This window comes from Ictalurus furcatus, chromosome 3 (assembly GCF_023375685.1).
Source record: "Ictalurus furcatus strain D&B chromosome 3, Billie_1.0, whole genome shotgun sequence".
Taxonomy (NCBI): domain Eukaryota; kingdom Metazoa; phylum Chordata; class Actinopteri; order Siluriformes; family Ictaluridae; genus Ictalurus; species Ictalurus furcatus.
In genome coordinates this window covers 19,393,311-19,409,605 of record NC_071257.1, presented here as the reverse complement: position 1 = coordinate 19,409,605, position 16,295 = coordinate 19,393,311, and the positions used below count along the sequence as shown (strand labels likewise).

The window sequence follows — 16,295 nt, the reverse complement described above, 5'->3', positions numbered from 1 at the left end:
TTTAGTTTTGTATCTTAGACTTTTTGTTTTGATTTAAAGAATATTTTACTCATTCATTTGACTCATCTTTAGTAATGCTTTACTCTGAATGCAGTGAATCCAGAGCCGATCCTGGGAACACTGGATGTGAGGCGGGAATACACTCGTCCATTACAGTACACCATTCACAGATACATTCACACACACTTTCACATCTATAGGCAATGTTTTGTGTAGCCAATCCACCAACTTACAACAGAAGAACCCAGAAGAAACCTATGGACAGACAGTAACCCAAGCTCAGGATCGAACACGCGAGCCTGGAGCTGTGAGGATGGAATAATTTATTTATTTTTTATACAGAGTGCAAATCAGCTGGGTTCCTTCATATTTCAGCATTAGTAATACATCTTTAGTAATCAATTTAAATGATCATTTTGATAAAATGTGGATGAGGTTCTTCAACAAAAAAAATGTAACTAACACACTGCACTGATGCTGAGAATGACTATTGTGATTGTCCGTGCTTCTGGTTATGTGATTTAAATATAAATTCATTAAGACTTGAGCAGCAGACAGGTTTTCTGAGAAAGGCGATTAAATCCCAGACAAAATATTTTGCTGAAGCTTAGAAATACATTGAAGAAAAAAAAAAGTCTTACTCTGCAAAATGTTGCACAATCATAGCATGCACATTTCACATTTAAAAGGGTTTTTTTGTATATGTTAAAAATCTAAAAGGAAACATTTCTTTGTAATTTCAGTCTGTTTTTATTTAATACCAAATACAAATATGTATCTCTCATCAAAAATAAACAGCAATACTGGTCAGTAACACAAGTAAATTTGTGAGTTTGCAGATCTAGTGTGAGAATTTATCAGCATGCATAACAAAAGTGCTTGCTAAGTATTCCTGTAGACCACAAAATAAAGGGGGTTGAAAAAAATCTCAAACACCATAACCTTTTCTGTTAGTGGCAGAGAACACACTCTCAAGCTGGGACGGGTGAGTCACTCCAGTTCTGTAAAAGCTGCTTGTATAAAAAGCAACTTACTTTTCACTAGGCACAAGAAAACGCCAAGCAAAACAGAAATATCTGATTAACTGTTGCACAAAATATGCATTGTATCCACATATATTTACATGCTAGAGACGAACACAATAGATTGTCGTTATTTTGTACCACCTGGATTGTGATGCAGAGTGTGAGCAGGATCCAGATCGTACAAAATGATCACATGAGCCATGAAGACATATGAAAAAAAAAAAATAGCGTGAAAGAAAAACAATCTACAGCTAAGATAACACAGGCCTGGGACGCAGCTGCCCATAAAATTCCTACAGGCCAATGTTTCTAAAATAAACATCACTTGGCTTCATTTAGGAAAAAGGAGGCGAAACAGACCCTACAATAAAAATGATCTGTACTGCGGCTCAAATTGAAAAAATAAAACATACACACACACACACACACACACACACACACACACACACACACAAAATCTGCAGCATCCTTCATTTCTTAAATAAGCAGTTTTCTGTTTCTGGCTTGAGCAAGAATGCCTCAGTGAGTCCAAGAAACTATGCGTCATCCCTCAAACACGGCAGGCGCTGTGCAGATCTCTGGAGTCAGCAGTGGTGTGGCAGTCCCAGATGAATGGTGTGCTGTGTATCGGGGCATGATTGATGTTCAGTTGCCTGTCTTCAGTCCTCATAGGTCCAGCTGAACACCCTGCCCCAGGCATCACCTACCAGTAGTGTACCATGAGTCCTGCCATTACACACACATACACACACATACACACACACACACACACACACACACACGCACACGCACACACACACACAAACACACACACACAAATCACACAGAGAAAGAGAAAGGGACGGATTTAACAGAATAAAGAGCCAGTAGTGGGTAATCATTCAGTCATATGTTTTGTCGCTGAACTTTGTGCCCTATTATAATAAGACTTAATAATAATTAATATTTGAATATTATATGATAATTTGGGGGAATGGTGGCTTAGTGGTTAGCATGTTTGTTCATGGAGTTCTCCCACGTTTGCGCGTGTTCTTCCTGTGCTTCAGGGTTCTCCGCCTGGTAACCTGGTTTTCTCCCCCAGTCTAAAGACATGCATTGTAGGCTAATTGGCATTTCCAAATTGTCTGTAGTGTGTGCATGTGTGTGTGCCCTGCGTTGGGTTGAAACACCGTCCAGGGTGTCCCCTGCCTTTGTGCCCCGAGTTTCCTGGGATAAGCTCCAGGGTCCCTGTAACCCTGTGCAGGATAATCGGTAAATGGATGGATGGATGATAACATGATCAAAAATATCATAATAAGATAATAATAAAAATAATAATCTAAATAAAAAAAATTCTCTCTTTGTGGCCTTTACAGCCTGCCATTGTGGCTTGCTTATTAGGGATCTAAATCTACATCCAGACATCTGTAAAGCAGCTTGTGACAATATCTTCTGTTAAAAGCACTACACAAATACAATTGAATTAAATTACAGTATTAGCAATTCTTAATTTTTTTCAGTTCCCAAATTTCCCCTTGGGGATCAATAAAATCCATCCATCCATCCATCCATCCATCCATCTAGACTCAGACAAGCTATAATAAACAACTTTACTGGCGGAAATGCAGTAATTGAGCCCTCAGACCAGGACTTATTTTTATCTGTGTGAACATCTGGATTATATACCTGGATATGGCTAGTGCAGTGACAGCAGGATTGTTTTTGTAGCGGCGACGGGTGATGATCTGACTCCGGTTCAGTTCTCGGCACAGCACCAGGTGTCTCTCCCACCTCATCCTGGTGCGCTCTGAGAGAAGCACACAACAACCCAAAGAGTGAGAAACAACTCGCTGCTTTTATTAATGGTCAGCATGTTGTTAAATTGAGAAAAATACATCTAATATAAAGCGTTCACTGTTACAAAGAGTTCCCCCCAATTTAATTTGTGTGTTGTGATACTTATATGCTCTGACGCTGTGCTGTAACCAATGTGCACCAAATTGGATTTGGGTATTATTGCTTTCTAAATTGCATGCCTACATCAGCGAAATTGCTCATCAGTGTTTACCGGCTGTATGTTTAATAACTTTGCCCCATAATTCCTTGCAGCTAGCCCTAATGGCTCGCACGAAACTGCGCACAATTATGAACTTTTCTCTGGATCCCTCCAAGTCAAACTTCCAGCCGAGTCTCAGCCATGACACTTAAGAGTAGATACGATGTAATTGGATTTACAAACAATGTGTCTGAATGACAACTCATGTTTTGTTCCTGCTATTTCATTTCAAGCATTACTTGATATGAAAAAAAAAACCAAACATTTTTAGCAGATAATAGTGTTTCATTTCCCAATACTACAAGACAATTTTTGTTATATTGTTTCCATAGAACGGCGCATTAGATGCATTAGGGAAGCTTATGGTTGAAATGGTAGTCTTATAACCAACCAATCTAATCCAGCACAGCCTGAGGCAACTAAGAATTCGAGAAAATCCAGGCTCTTGTTCGACGTTGCTGTTAAGGTGAAGTGTATTAGTGTTACCTGTGTCCTCTGCAGACAGGGATACAGCATCCCCCCGAGACGCTGAATACTCCTCATGTCCAGGTAATTGTACCTTTGTATATTCAGTCTTCCATATCTGCAAGAGAGCCACACAGCTAATGAAGAAAAAAAAAATCAAAAGCAATAGAGGCTATAATCATAAATCAAATTGGGGGGCCATTGATGTAGCACAGGTCTGTGCTCCAATTTGATGCCTAATTTAGAAACCATTTTGATTTAATAACTGCTCTTAGCTCATCTAAAGTGAGCATATGTTACTATCACTGCTTCCTTGGGACTCCAGATACCAGCCACCGAGGCATTCTTCAATACCACAGTCATCATATTTGAATATTTTGCAGCTGCATTGCCTTACTATTAAACAGACAAAGCCTTTGAGGAATGATTTATTACCTATACACAGGATTTACTTGTATGAGAACTATTTCCTTTTATTGCTCATTTTCTTATTATTGCTCATTTAAAATAATGATATGGTCTAAACATCGATAACGCCTAAAGCAGAAAAGTGTATATCCACGGTAAGAGTGGTTTAAATTGTAGGGCACTCACCCTAACAATACCATCTGCACAGCCAGTGATAATGACATTGCGTGGGTCCCACTCATACTTCTGTGTGAAGCAGCAGCACAGGATACTGCCCTCCGGCCCATACGGGGTGTTTACAGAGGCTAGCAGCTGGCCTTTCATTGTCCACAGGTACAGATTTGTCCCTGAACATGACACAATCTCACCCTGAGGGACAGAAAGAAAATAGTGGACTAGAATGTAATCATGTAGCAGGCTTGAACTATTCCCATTACAGAGGGAAGCTGATGCAAATGATACATTTCAAAGAGTCCATGATTCATACCAGTCAAAAGCTTAGACATTCCTGCACATTCGTTTTTACTACCGTCATTATGTATTATAATTTCAGAATAATAATCTTGACAATAACACTATGAAATAACGCACGCGGAGTTATGCAAGTTAGGCCAAGAAAACTGTTAAATAAAACTTTTATTTTTATTTTATAGCTTAAATTCACAACAGTATGAAGCACACCAATCAACTTCATGAGGAGTGTCCCCTCCCCCACACCTAAAAAAGGTAAAAAGATGTTTACTTTAAGATTTCAACCATAAGCCATTATCAGAATGTCTGTAAGAGAATAATAATAATAATAATAATAATAAAAACCTTTGACTCGTAGTAGATCAGAATTCAATCGTTTTCTGTACACCTTTGGACTAACCAGATGTGCAAAAGTTAGAGGACTGTGGAGGCTTTGGCCCCAGTGAGGAGGGAAGGATGTGGCCTTCCCTTCCTCACCATACTGGACAGTTCTGGCAGCAGGCAACAGAGCTGAAAGAGTATCACTGCACATCACTCAGCACAGAAACTGAGCCACCCAGCACTGTGGCCTGAACCTGCCATGCTATTTCCCAGTGACTACAGAGTGCAAAAGGCAAAACAGTTAAATAAATATCAGAAGAGACTAGACAGATGGAGGTGGGATAAGAGAACAAAAGGGCAGATGGGATAAGATAAGCAGTGAGGAAAGCCCCAGGGTAACAATACTGTGCAGAAGTCTCAGGAACCCTTTTTTTTTTTTAGTACAAACAATGTTAGATATTTTTATTTTATGGCTTTTACATTATCCAGCCAGTACAAAAACGTTTTAGATTTCTAAACATTACTGTCTATGTCAGCAAAGAAAGCAGCATATTATGTAAGAGACTACTTTTCAGACAAAAAACATAATGAAGGCTGCAAAAATAAGAAACAAGTGCGACGGTCAAAGTCTCCAGAAGAACCGTGGCTGGTTCTGCATAAAAGTAAAACTTACCAGCTAATTTCCTTATAAATCTGCACACACTGTACCTGAGACTACAATTTTTTTTTAAGCAAAGGGTCGTTACACTTATTGTTTACTTTGTTTCATTTATTACTGTGTACTGCTCTTTATAGTACTTTTTTTTAATGCAGAAATTTCATTACTTTTGAAGCCATCTTTGTGCTACAGCATTTCTTTGCATGTACCTTTTGCACAGTATTATATGTAAACTTACAGTGAGATCATTGATGGCTAAGGCAGTAACACTGGATGAGTGTGCAGGGAGCTGAGTGATGTAGTTGAGGTCCTCCAGGTCCCATAAGATACATGTCTGGTCCTGAGAGCCGCTAATTATAACACTGTGGGTCTCGGACACCACTACACAGGTCACTGTGTCTGTGTGTCCGTAGAGGGCCTGTGAGTGAGATGGAAACACACACACACACACACACACACACACACACACACATATATACATATATACATATACATACATACACACACACATATGTGTATATTATATATATATATATATATATATATATATATATATATATATATATATATATATATATAACAAATCTAAATGGAGCATCCTAAATAACATTAAACACTCTACAAACAGTCAAGTAACAGTCCATAGCAGGAGTTGTTAACTTACAGACCGCGTTCTGAATGTGAACCCATCAAAGTATTTCACCAGTATTTTCACTGAGCACTTGCAATATACTGTAGCAGAGCTAATACATGTATGAAAAAACTTGCCTGTAGTTTAGTGAATCTAGTTTTCAAAACCTGTGCGAATTCTGTAGCAGATCCTCTAATCACAGGCATTTATGTCATTTATTTAGCTGAAGGCTAAATTTATACTAATCTAATTTATACTAATCATTAATGGTTAAGCATTAAAAGGTAACTTGTCCTCATTCAGTCATGTTAGTTGCATTTCCAGACCTTCGTAGACAAGGAATTTTATGAAACGAGACCTTTACACATTTTAGTTGAATAGACCTGATCTCTAGACTGTTAAAAACCTGTCACATGACTGTCATGAGCACGCCTGTTAAATGATTTTCAGATAAACATTAACAGTGTATGGTTGATGTTTAAACTGTTTACACCAACCATTTAAACTAGCATCTGGTATACAGACTATAGACTATTAGCGTCTTCTTTTTGTGTTCACGTTATTTGAATAGGGAAGTTTACGAATATTTATTTTTCAGTAGATAATTCATAAACTAGTCCCTAGTGGTATTACAATTTCAAATCCAGCCTATGTGTTTGAACAAGATACAAATAACCCATGATACACTTTTTCATCATTTCTTGGAATCAACATGTGTTTATGCTTAATGGGGTGCCTGACCTCTTTGAGTTTCATGTACTTGAGCTTGTCCTTACTGATGGAAACATCCCACACACACACCACTGTGCTGCTCCCAGCTGTGATGATGACATTACTGTTGGGACAGGCAGCACACACGGCCTCTCCCCAGTCCGACAGACCTTCCCACACTCCAAAGTCCTGATACACACAATACAAGTCATGATACACTTCCAGAAATTCAGTCAGTCATATGACACACTAATAAATAAGAGAGTAATTGAATGACGTGTATAAACACCTTCTCGGTTGTGTAATTGCCAAATGAGCATGTGTTGTCATAGTAACCCCAGCAGAAGTAAGTATTCCAGAGAGGCGGCATGAGCAACTTGTTCTTCACCACAACCAACAAATCTCTCTCTCCACAAATGATTTGACCGACAGGTCCATGAATCAGCTCTAAGCAAGCACACATAAAGGCATCAGTATGTTTATAACAGCTCACTGTTATGGTAAACAACACGTTCAACCGAAATACATCTCCTGGTATCTAAATTCTACCTCCATTCTGGATACTTTCTGAGTCATATAAATTTGTGTCTGCAATGTTACATGCTTAGTAATCTAATCTAAATACACAGGAATAGAGACACAGAGTTATTCTTCTTGATCAGACTGATAAAATGAAATGAGAAGCAGAGACGATGAGAGTTACACAGAGATAGAGAGAGAGCGAGATAGAGAGAGAGAGAGAGAGAGAGAGAGAGAGAGAGTGTGTTTTCATCTCATTTTCCAAACAGAGCCTTTTGGGATATTCAGATTATTAAATAAGCCTCAGTGGCAGCATCATCAAGATGCGCCTAACAAATAGAATAAGCTGCTGCCCCTCTGCCTGAGAAAATTAGCCCATGAACAGTCTAGCCAGCATCTTCTTCCCTGCAGCTCCTATCGCTCCCAGCGGACATGGCCCCATCTTGTAAAAAAATAATTGAGGGTGGGATAAAATAATAAGGTGGCTAAGAGTGATTAAATGAGGGTATTTCTGAGACACAGTGCTGCATGTTTTTCTGTCAAAGCCACAAAATATGTGAGAGCATCTCGGTACCTTTTAAAGGCTGGACTGATGGCTTCAGTTTGTCCAGTTTAAAGAAAAACGGAGCGATGTGATTGGCTCCAGTCATCTCTTTGGTTGTAGAGCTCTTGTGTACAATACGGCTCGGGTGAGGCTTTGTGAAAAGCTGTCAAATAAACATTTATTATCTTAGTAATCATTTTGTTTAGGTAAATGAACTTGTCCACAGTCAAGGAAACTCTAATGGACTGATTATTGCTGTTAAGTTCTACATTAACAATTACACTAACTAACAGCTTGTTTCCTAAATACAGATTAATCAAAATTCTAAATGAAAGTAATGACTACATTCAAACAGAATAAGGTCTATATTAACATGTAAAAAATAATACTTTGGTTCTTGTAGTCAGTGAGATGTGGCAAATAACTGGACAAACTGGCAACTGACATGACTGGCAAATAACATGACTATTACGTCTGAGATAATACGTGTGTGTAATATGTGCGTTCATCTTGTCATAATGTTTAAAGTGCCTGAAATGTTAATCAGGTTGCCACTGAGCACCTGTTTGGGAATTTGACCAAAGTTGCTGATGTAGCCGAGGACTGTGCTTTTCTTTAATGGGTTCCTCATGCTCTCAGCATCGTGCTTGTCTGTGTAGAAGTAAGGGTGAAAGACATTGAGGGCCTCCACTGCAGCTGGACCCTGCTGTTTATAGCCAAAAATCAGATCGATCCACAGGTGAAGATTTGCACTCACATAGTCGCTCTCTAATGCCTGGTTTAAAAAACAAAAACAAAAAAACACATCAAATCAGTGCCTATATTATCCAAGAATCCTGAAAACAATATAGAGCCAGAATTGTAATCCTAAGTATACAATAATAACTTTTGCTGACTAATGGTAAGGCCTTCAATAAACATATTACAACTTTAAATGTGTTTAAAATATATTTGGGGAAAAGCTTGCACAACAGGCACTTTTTATACATTGACAATTATAAAGGCGAGAAATTAAAATGTGATTGCGTTTGAAATTGCGATCACATTCAGAACATTCGATCTTAAAAACCACAGAAAAAAATTAAGGGCTGAAAACCTCATTTTGTTGCTGCTTATATTTGTATGTCGGTGAAACTTTAAGAAGGGCACGAGGGCCAAAGCAGCTCTAATAAGGCTATTGTAAATATGGGGGGGCAACCAGTAGTAACAGCCAACTATAACAACAGATCTCAGTGGTGGAAGTTTTCTATATTGTCTTTAGTTCATTTGCATATGAAGGAAAACAAGCAGACAAAATAGCTCATTTTGTGTGAACTGGAAATGATACGAATATTGCTCAGTAGATTGGGAGCTGATAAAGCCTGGCTCTTATATGCCTGCAGGCATTGCAAGGAGAGAAGGAAAGCATTCATTCCAATAAGCTGCAAGCTACAGTAATGGAGTTATGAGAGACTGCAGATATTGTGGTTGCTCTGAATTGGCCCTGTTATCATGTAATGACAATGGCGTTAAGTAGAGTAATGTGGCTTCCTTGATAAACTCAACAAGTGCCTATTATCTCCAGAACAGCACAAAGCAAAGCAGAGCCAGAGACATTTAACTCTTTCCAAATGCATCCAGCAGGATATAAATGTCAAAAGGTGGTTATACAAAATAATGATGCCAAATGGTGACTGAGCATACACACTGGTGACAGCCTCTATAAGCAGAAAAGAGATGGTACTGAGGGGCAGAAGCTGTTTGTTTGTAGGCTCTATGACTATGACAGGCTTAACAGTCTACTGAGCAAGGCTACTAACTTCTCGGTGCATGCGAATGAACTCCTGAGGATCTCCTTTGGCCCAAGGTGGCAACACAACATCCCCCAGAGACGTTCCATCCTGCATGCAACCTGAAATGAAAAATATAATGGAAACATTTCACCCAAAGTGTAACTAACATCACAAATGTGCTTCTATGACAAAAAATATATAAAGTCTAGATTAATGGTTCTCAAAATGGAATCTAGGAAGCATAGCCTGGGGGTCGTTGATTTTTTATTTTATTTTGTTACCGTGGTAATCACAGCTGTATGTCAAAACTATTACATTTATTATTAAGCTCCTATAGTTATTAGTCTGTTTGACTGGTACCTTGAATAGTATGGGTTAAATACAAAATTCAATAAATCAAAAACAAGTAATCCTAAATAATATAAACTTAATCTAATGTGTCTAACATAATGTATTGTCTCATTGGAAAGTTCAGGAGTAAAAAGGTCTATGATTCTAATAAATAGGCAGAATATTATTGTATACATTAAAATAGTGTTCAAAGAAAAATAAATCTTTACCACGGTGGGGGGGGGTTTAGGTGTTAAACTAATCTAGAATTAAGGGCCTTGGCTACAAAAGGTTTGAGAACCCCTGGTCTAGATAATTACGTAAGATAATACATAATGCATTATACATATATTTTTCTGTTTCTAGACTGAGCTCCAAAGGCAAGGTCTTACCAAATTTAAAGTGCTCAAGATGATGAAGTTTGGCAGGTATTACACATTACCACTATTACTGTATAATTCTTTATTTTATGGATGAATCAACACCTTTCTTTTCATACCAAGTACAAGTAGATGTTTTCTGGTGCTTGTTGATATTGAAACTGATACAGATATTGAAATGAGTAACCTAGTTAGTATTAAGCAAACAGAGGTGTCATTGGATGTATTATTTAGCTCTGTTTATGTTGGCTGCTCTCATGCGCCACTAGCAATGACCTCCTCATGTTGAGTTTTATGTTAAATATGTTATGGCATTTAAACCATATCTTTAATAGATAGAGACAGGGTGGATGACCTGAGCATGCAGAGCAGTGGGAACACATTTGTAGAACCTGGCAAGTGTGCAGGTCTCAGTGCTCGCACAACTGAAGTGTTCTGTCTCATGTGTGGCGGTTTCTCTGCATGCTCCATGCTATCTTATCCTCATGGCACCTTTCGCTTCTGTTTGTAAGCACCTCATCTTGATATTTCCGCAGAGAACAGTTTGCAGTCTGCTTTGCTTTGATTATTAATCGCAAAATATAACCAGATTGATGCCATTTCATGTCTTCTGTTCATCAGTGCAGCAACATATACTAGACTTAGATCACATAGTAGGATAGGGTACTGGATGTTGGAGCATTTATTCAATGAGTATGGTACCTGATCGATACCTCAAAAAAAGTATTAGGTCTAGATCAATGTTACGATGGATCCCTGATATACATCACACCTACACCTTACATACATTGATCAGCCATATCATTAAAACCACCTGCTTAATATTGTGTAGGTACCATTTGTGCCACCAAAACAGTTCTGATCCGTCGAGGCATAGATTCCACAAGACCTCTGAAGGTGTGCTGTGGTATTTGGCACCAAGACATTAACAGCAGATCCTTTAAGTCCTGTAAGTTGTGAGGTGGAGCCTCCATGGATTGGACTTGTTTGTCCAGCACATCTTATAGATGCTCGATTGGATTGAGATCTGGAGAATTTGGAGGCCGAGTCAACACCTTGAACTCTTTGTCTAAAGTAGCTCTTCTGTGGGATCAGACCAGACGGGCTAGCCTTTGCTCCCCACGTGCATCAGTGAGCCTTGGGCGCCCATGACCCTGTCACCGGTACACCAGTTGTTAGGGATGCACTGAAATGAAAATTTTTGGCCGAAGCCGAAACCAAATATAATGAAAAACTTGGCCGAAGGCCGAATACCGAACACGTTTTTTCGTGTTTTTTCCATTTATTTTGCCATTTTTTTCACCCACCATTGCATTAATTAAATAGTCAAAGTGTGCTTACCGGTTGTCATTCCTTGGTCCACTTTTGGTAGGTACTAAACAATGCATATTGGGAACACCCCCACAAGAACTGCTGTTTTGGAGATGCTCTGACCCAGTCGTCTATCCATCACAATTTGGCCCTTGTCAAACTTGCTCAGATCTTTATGCTTACTCATTTTTCCTGATTCCAACACATCAACATCGAGAACTGACTGTTCATTTGCGGCCTAATACAACCCCAATTCCAAAAAAGTTGGGACACTGTGTTAAATGTAAATAAATGTAAATAAAAACAGAATGCAATGATTTGCAAATCTCATAAACCCATATGTTATTCACAATAAAGCATAGAGAACATATCAAATGTTTAAACTGAGGAAATGTACCATTTTAAGAATTTTTTTTCCATGTTGTATTGTGAATAACTTATGGGTTTATGGGATTTGCAAATCATTGTATTCTGTTTTTATGTACTTTTATTTACATGTTACACAACGTCCCAACTTTTTTGGAATTGGGGTTGTATATCCCACCCCTTGACAGGTGCCACTGCAACAAGATCATCAATGTTATTCATGTCACCTGTCAGTGGCTTTAATATTATGGCTGATCGGTGAATTTTGATGGATAAGCTAATAATGTAAATGTTAAAATCAAAGTCTCACCAAACTCAAAGTTGTTGGAGTTGATAAGGAAGTCTGGCAGGTAAAAGAATTCTGGAATGATCTCTCTCACATCGCTCATGTTGTCTTTGGAGGCTGACTCCCACTCCTTCTGTATGCTGTAGAACATTCTCTCAGGCACATCAAACGAGCCGCCCTGCACATTCCCACATCAACAGCATCATCAAAAAACAGCCATTTACATCTCAGCCAAGCTAGAAACAACTAAGCAGCAAGGCCACCATGGTGGAAGCAAAACAGTACTGTATCCAAAAGCTATTGTGTGCTGCTTCATAACAACGGGTGTCTAGAAAGATACAGCCCAGAAACAAACATGACAAATTCATCAGAGTTGACTGAGGCTTTTCCGTGAGTTTAATTCCTTGTGGAAATGTATGTAATTTGCAGTAAAACGATTATCCTCATTGAATGAAAGCAATAAATACTGTACATAGTAAATGCAGTTAGTGCCCCAAATCTTGTTATGATTATTACTGTACAGAAGAAAGCTGTTCATGTGCGGAAAATATCATTGTGGAGCGTCACCCTAATATTTGTATTGTGTTATACTGAATATTAAATATGCATGACATTTTATTTTAATCAATTGATTCCTGCCCTATAAATAAGATATTTTTAAATAACAAAATGTAGTTTTGTATGCCTATGATATGAGCAAATTTATTTGCATATATATTAAAATTCTCACTTTAATTCACTTTTTCAAAAACAATACAGTTCTTACAAATCCCAACAAGGGAAAGAAATAAATAAAATAATAATGGCGCACCATTCATTTAGGAAGCTCATTTGTGAAATTGCATTTCATAATAAAGTACGCACACAGTGAAGCTCTAGACTTTTGCTTCATTTAAGAAGGAAATAATTTGCTCAATACTACAATTAAATGTAAAAGGTCGTGTAAAGCTCCAAAGAGTGTCAGGAAGGAGGAAACTAAAGAGATAGAATTTTTCCCTGGGAATTCAGTATGCGAGTGATTACCTGCAGAGAGAGGAAGGTCTGAGAGAAAGGCTCCATTCTCACAAGGTAAGATGCCACTATGATGCCTGAGGAATAGTGTGTGCAGTAATGACATTGTGCAGACAGCTCACCTGCAAGAGCCATAAGCATCACTTCCAGCATGAATCATAATTACTGTTATAATCAGCTCATCAGCTCGTAATGAAATTAAATTTCAAAGATGTTTCGGAGCAAGTCGGCAGAATAGTTGAAACTCATTTAGCTGGTGAACAATGATACAAATGAAATCTTACCATCATTACTGTCTACTTCATTATATCGTTGGATAAATTTCTCTCTCCTTTTCTCATTCTGAGCACCCATTGGTTTGGACAAATCCCTGAATGATGTCGGGGATGACAAATCCAGTGTCTAACAAGCAGAAGAAAATTTAAAAAAAGATCAAATTAAACACAACATAAAGCACAAGGTTGCTACAGGTGGGAAAAAATGTGTTTCGATAAACAAATAAATAGCAACGAATGAAAAAAAAAAGGTACCTCTGATTCATAGTCAGCAACAATCCATGGGAACACTGGATACTGCATCAAATCATTGTACGTCCGTCCAGCGAGTGTGTTCAAATGCATGAGGTATTCAAAGTTATTCATTTCTCCTTTCTGTTTAAAAAGTGTTCAGGTACAGTCAACACACTGCATGGAACAGAATAAGACACCATTCTCAGTAATGCTATACTGTGGTTTGAGACAAACTGCACATACATTACCTGCCATTTAGCAATAACCGTCTTGTCAAGTGCTGCTGTCTTTCTGTACCAAAACAAAACACAAGGACCATCTTATATATATATAAAAAAATAAACCACACTCTGATATTGAAAATAAGACTTCTGCTGTGGTGAGAACATTCATATTGGGGTTTCATGGGAACAGGCCCAGAAAACAGAGACTTCTGTGTTCAGAGAGGTTCTATGTTACGGAGCAATAAAAGCTGCCTGGGAAAAGGTAAGCGTTCTGATATTTCACAGAAACCTGCCATAGCAAATGGTGCCATCTATGGGACTTTTGATATAACAATCAACTGGTGACAGTTTCTGGAAAAATTTACCAGCATGAATGTAGAACTGATAGAACCTAACTTAGAATAGACAGAAACTAATTTAGAGACTAGCATTACAGGATGTATATAAAGTATGAAACATTTTGGAAGACAAAATAAGAACATATTGAATCATTCTCATGTTCTTATGAGAATGAGAACATGCACTAACAAAGGTACAACCGACGTGGTGCTGGTATACATAGTTCACTATGTATGGAGACTTTTGGGACACCATGTATATTTCGGACTCTTTAAATAGGTATCTCAACATGCAGAACTTTCAAGGATTCTGCATACACATAAATGCTGTTAAAGGACATTGAGTGAAAATAATATGCAAGTAGGATCTTCTACAGTCTTGCAAAAGTAAATTCCGCACTACTCTTAGACTAGCTAAAATCATATAAAGTATAAATGTGGCCTGATACTGGAAACAATGCTTTACTCATTGGTTCAAAGGCATTATTGAACACAAGTATATACTGAAACATTCAAATGCTAATGCAGCATTTCTTTTCCTTTCTCTCTGTTGACTGTAGCCAGTAAAAGGACAATAAATACTCAGCACTTCGAGCATGTGTTGCTTAGCAGCAAAGTTAAACAGGACAAAGCTGCTTTTGCCCTCCTGCCACGGTTGAGTGAGGAGGCAGTTTCGTTTTTATCCGAAGCTTGTCTGAAGATTCTCTACTCGCTCTTTCAGCTGGATATGTGACGCTCATTTAAAACTCACGAGTTAAAGAAACAACTAAGTATTCCCTCTTTGGGATGAGGTGAACTAATGCCGGACAAGAATGGCTGATTGACTGTAATACAAACAAGGATTAACAACAGTCACCAGTGCAGTTCTTACCCGACAACATTTACAAAGAAACGCTGTATAAAATTGGTAAGTAGTGAAATATTCGATAATTATTGTGTAATGCTATAAAGCAACAAACTGAACGGACATGTTGGTTTAACGCAAAAGAAAGGAAATTGTTATGAATTTATTTGAGCACACAATCAGATGTTGGAGTAGTGTAATCATGCTTCTATTCACGTTATCTAGGAAATAAAAAGAAAACAGCAAACACTTTACTTTATATACTTTGTCATTGAACATTTTATTATACCACTAAATTATATCGTGATAATATTTATATTATCATCATCAGCCATCACTGAGGATGTACTAAACCTACAGTAAATTCCAGCACATTCCTCACCCATCCGTAAGATTACCTTAAATGATCTACTTTAAAATGATGTTAAAGGTCCTATTACATTCAATATATCAAGGAAGTGTGTAAAGATATAAATGAAATCCGATATTCAGCTTGGTTGAATTGCCAAAGTATAACGCATGAAGATAAATCATACTACTGGTCATCTCTACATAATTGCACATGTTTGGATGCAAAGGACTCGTACAGAAAATGGAATAAAAACAAGCTAAACCATATTAGCCTTGTATCTATATGCACTTGAATATGATTAATGAGTCACGAAAGGGCCCGAAGGGCTTACAATGCAGCCACTCTTCTTTAATAGGAGTTGTGAGGTGCGCGTTTTTAAATCACTTCCCCGAGTGTCATTTATCAAAGCACTGATTTGACTCTATACACACAACCGTTCAGTCTGTAAAAGCCACCCTGGATCAATCAGCTGTAACACAAGCAGCTCCAACCCTCACCAGTAACAGTCTCCTTACATTCATTGCTCTTGTCCTCACTGCAATCCGGTATTAGCCTCAATTACAGTGCAGTATGATTTTAAGAGATCCCTTAAGGCTGAGATGGGTGAGTGAGCTGGAGTGTAAACATTACACTCTGTTCATTCCCCAAAAGACCCTTCATTCCCCCAAAACTGCCTCGGGGTCTACACGATACCACCACCCTTATGTAAATAGCCGAGATGCTTTGTCATTAAGCTGTGCATGTTTAGTTAAAGATATCAGATCCTGAGATAACAATTCCACAG

General features: G+C 38.1%; 1 protein-coding gene across 2 annotated transcripts in view; it reads right to left on the bottom strand.

Annotated features, from left to right (window-relative positions):
- Positions 1–313: 313 nt before the first annotated feature.
- The window catches only part of wdfy4 (WDFY family member 4), a 55,046-nt gene continuing 39,064 nt past the window's right edge, over positions 314–16,295 (bottom strand). For both annotated transcript variants that reach the window (XM_053621267.1, XM_053621268.1), the window contains 15 exons: positions 14,002–14,044; positions 13,775–13,894; positions 13,529–13,646; positions 13,257–13,366; positions 12,258–12,411; positions 9,588–9,679; positions 8,351–8,563; positions 7,819–7,951; positions 7,015–7,172; positions 6,756–6,914; positions 5,622–5,801; positions 4,120–4,302; positions 3,547–3,643; positions 2,691–2,811; positions 314–1,751 (listed from right to left, as the gene is read on the bottom strand). In XM_053621267.1, the coding sequence (XP_053477242.1) occupies positions 1,685–1,751; positions 2,691–2,811; positions 3,547–3,643; positions 4,120–4,302; positions 5,622–5,801; positions 6,756–6,914; positions 7,015–7,172; positions 7,819–7,951; positions 8,351–8,563; positions 9,588–9,679; positions 12,258–12,411; positions 13,257–13,366; positions 13,529–13,646; positions 13,775–13,894; positions 14,002–14,044 (1,948 nt within the window). In that variant the 3' untranslated portion in view covers positions 314–1,684. The remainder of the gene's footprint in view (positions 1,752–2,690; positions 2,812–3,546; positions 3,644–4,119; positions 4,303–5,621; positions 5,802–6,755; positions 6,915–7,014; positions 7,173–7,818; positions 7,952–8,350; positions 8,564–9,587; positions 9,680–12,257; positions 12,412–13,256; positions 13,367–13,528; positions 13,647–13,774; positions 13,895–14,001; positions 14,045–16,295) is intronic.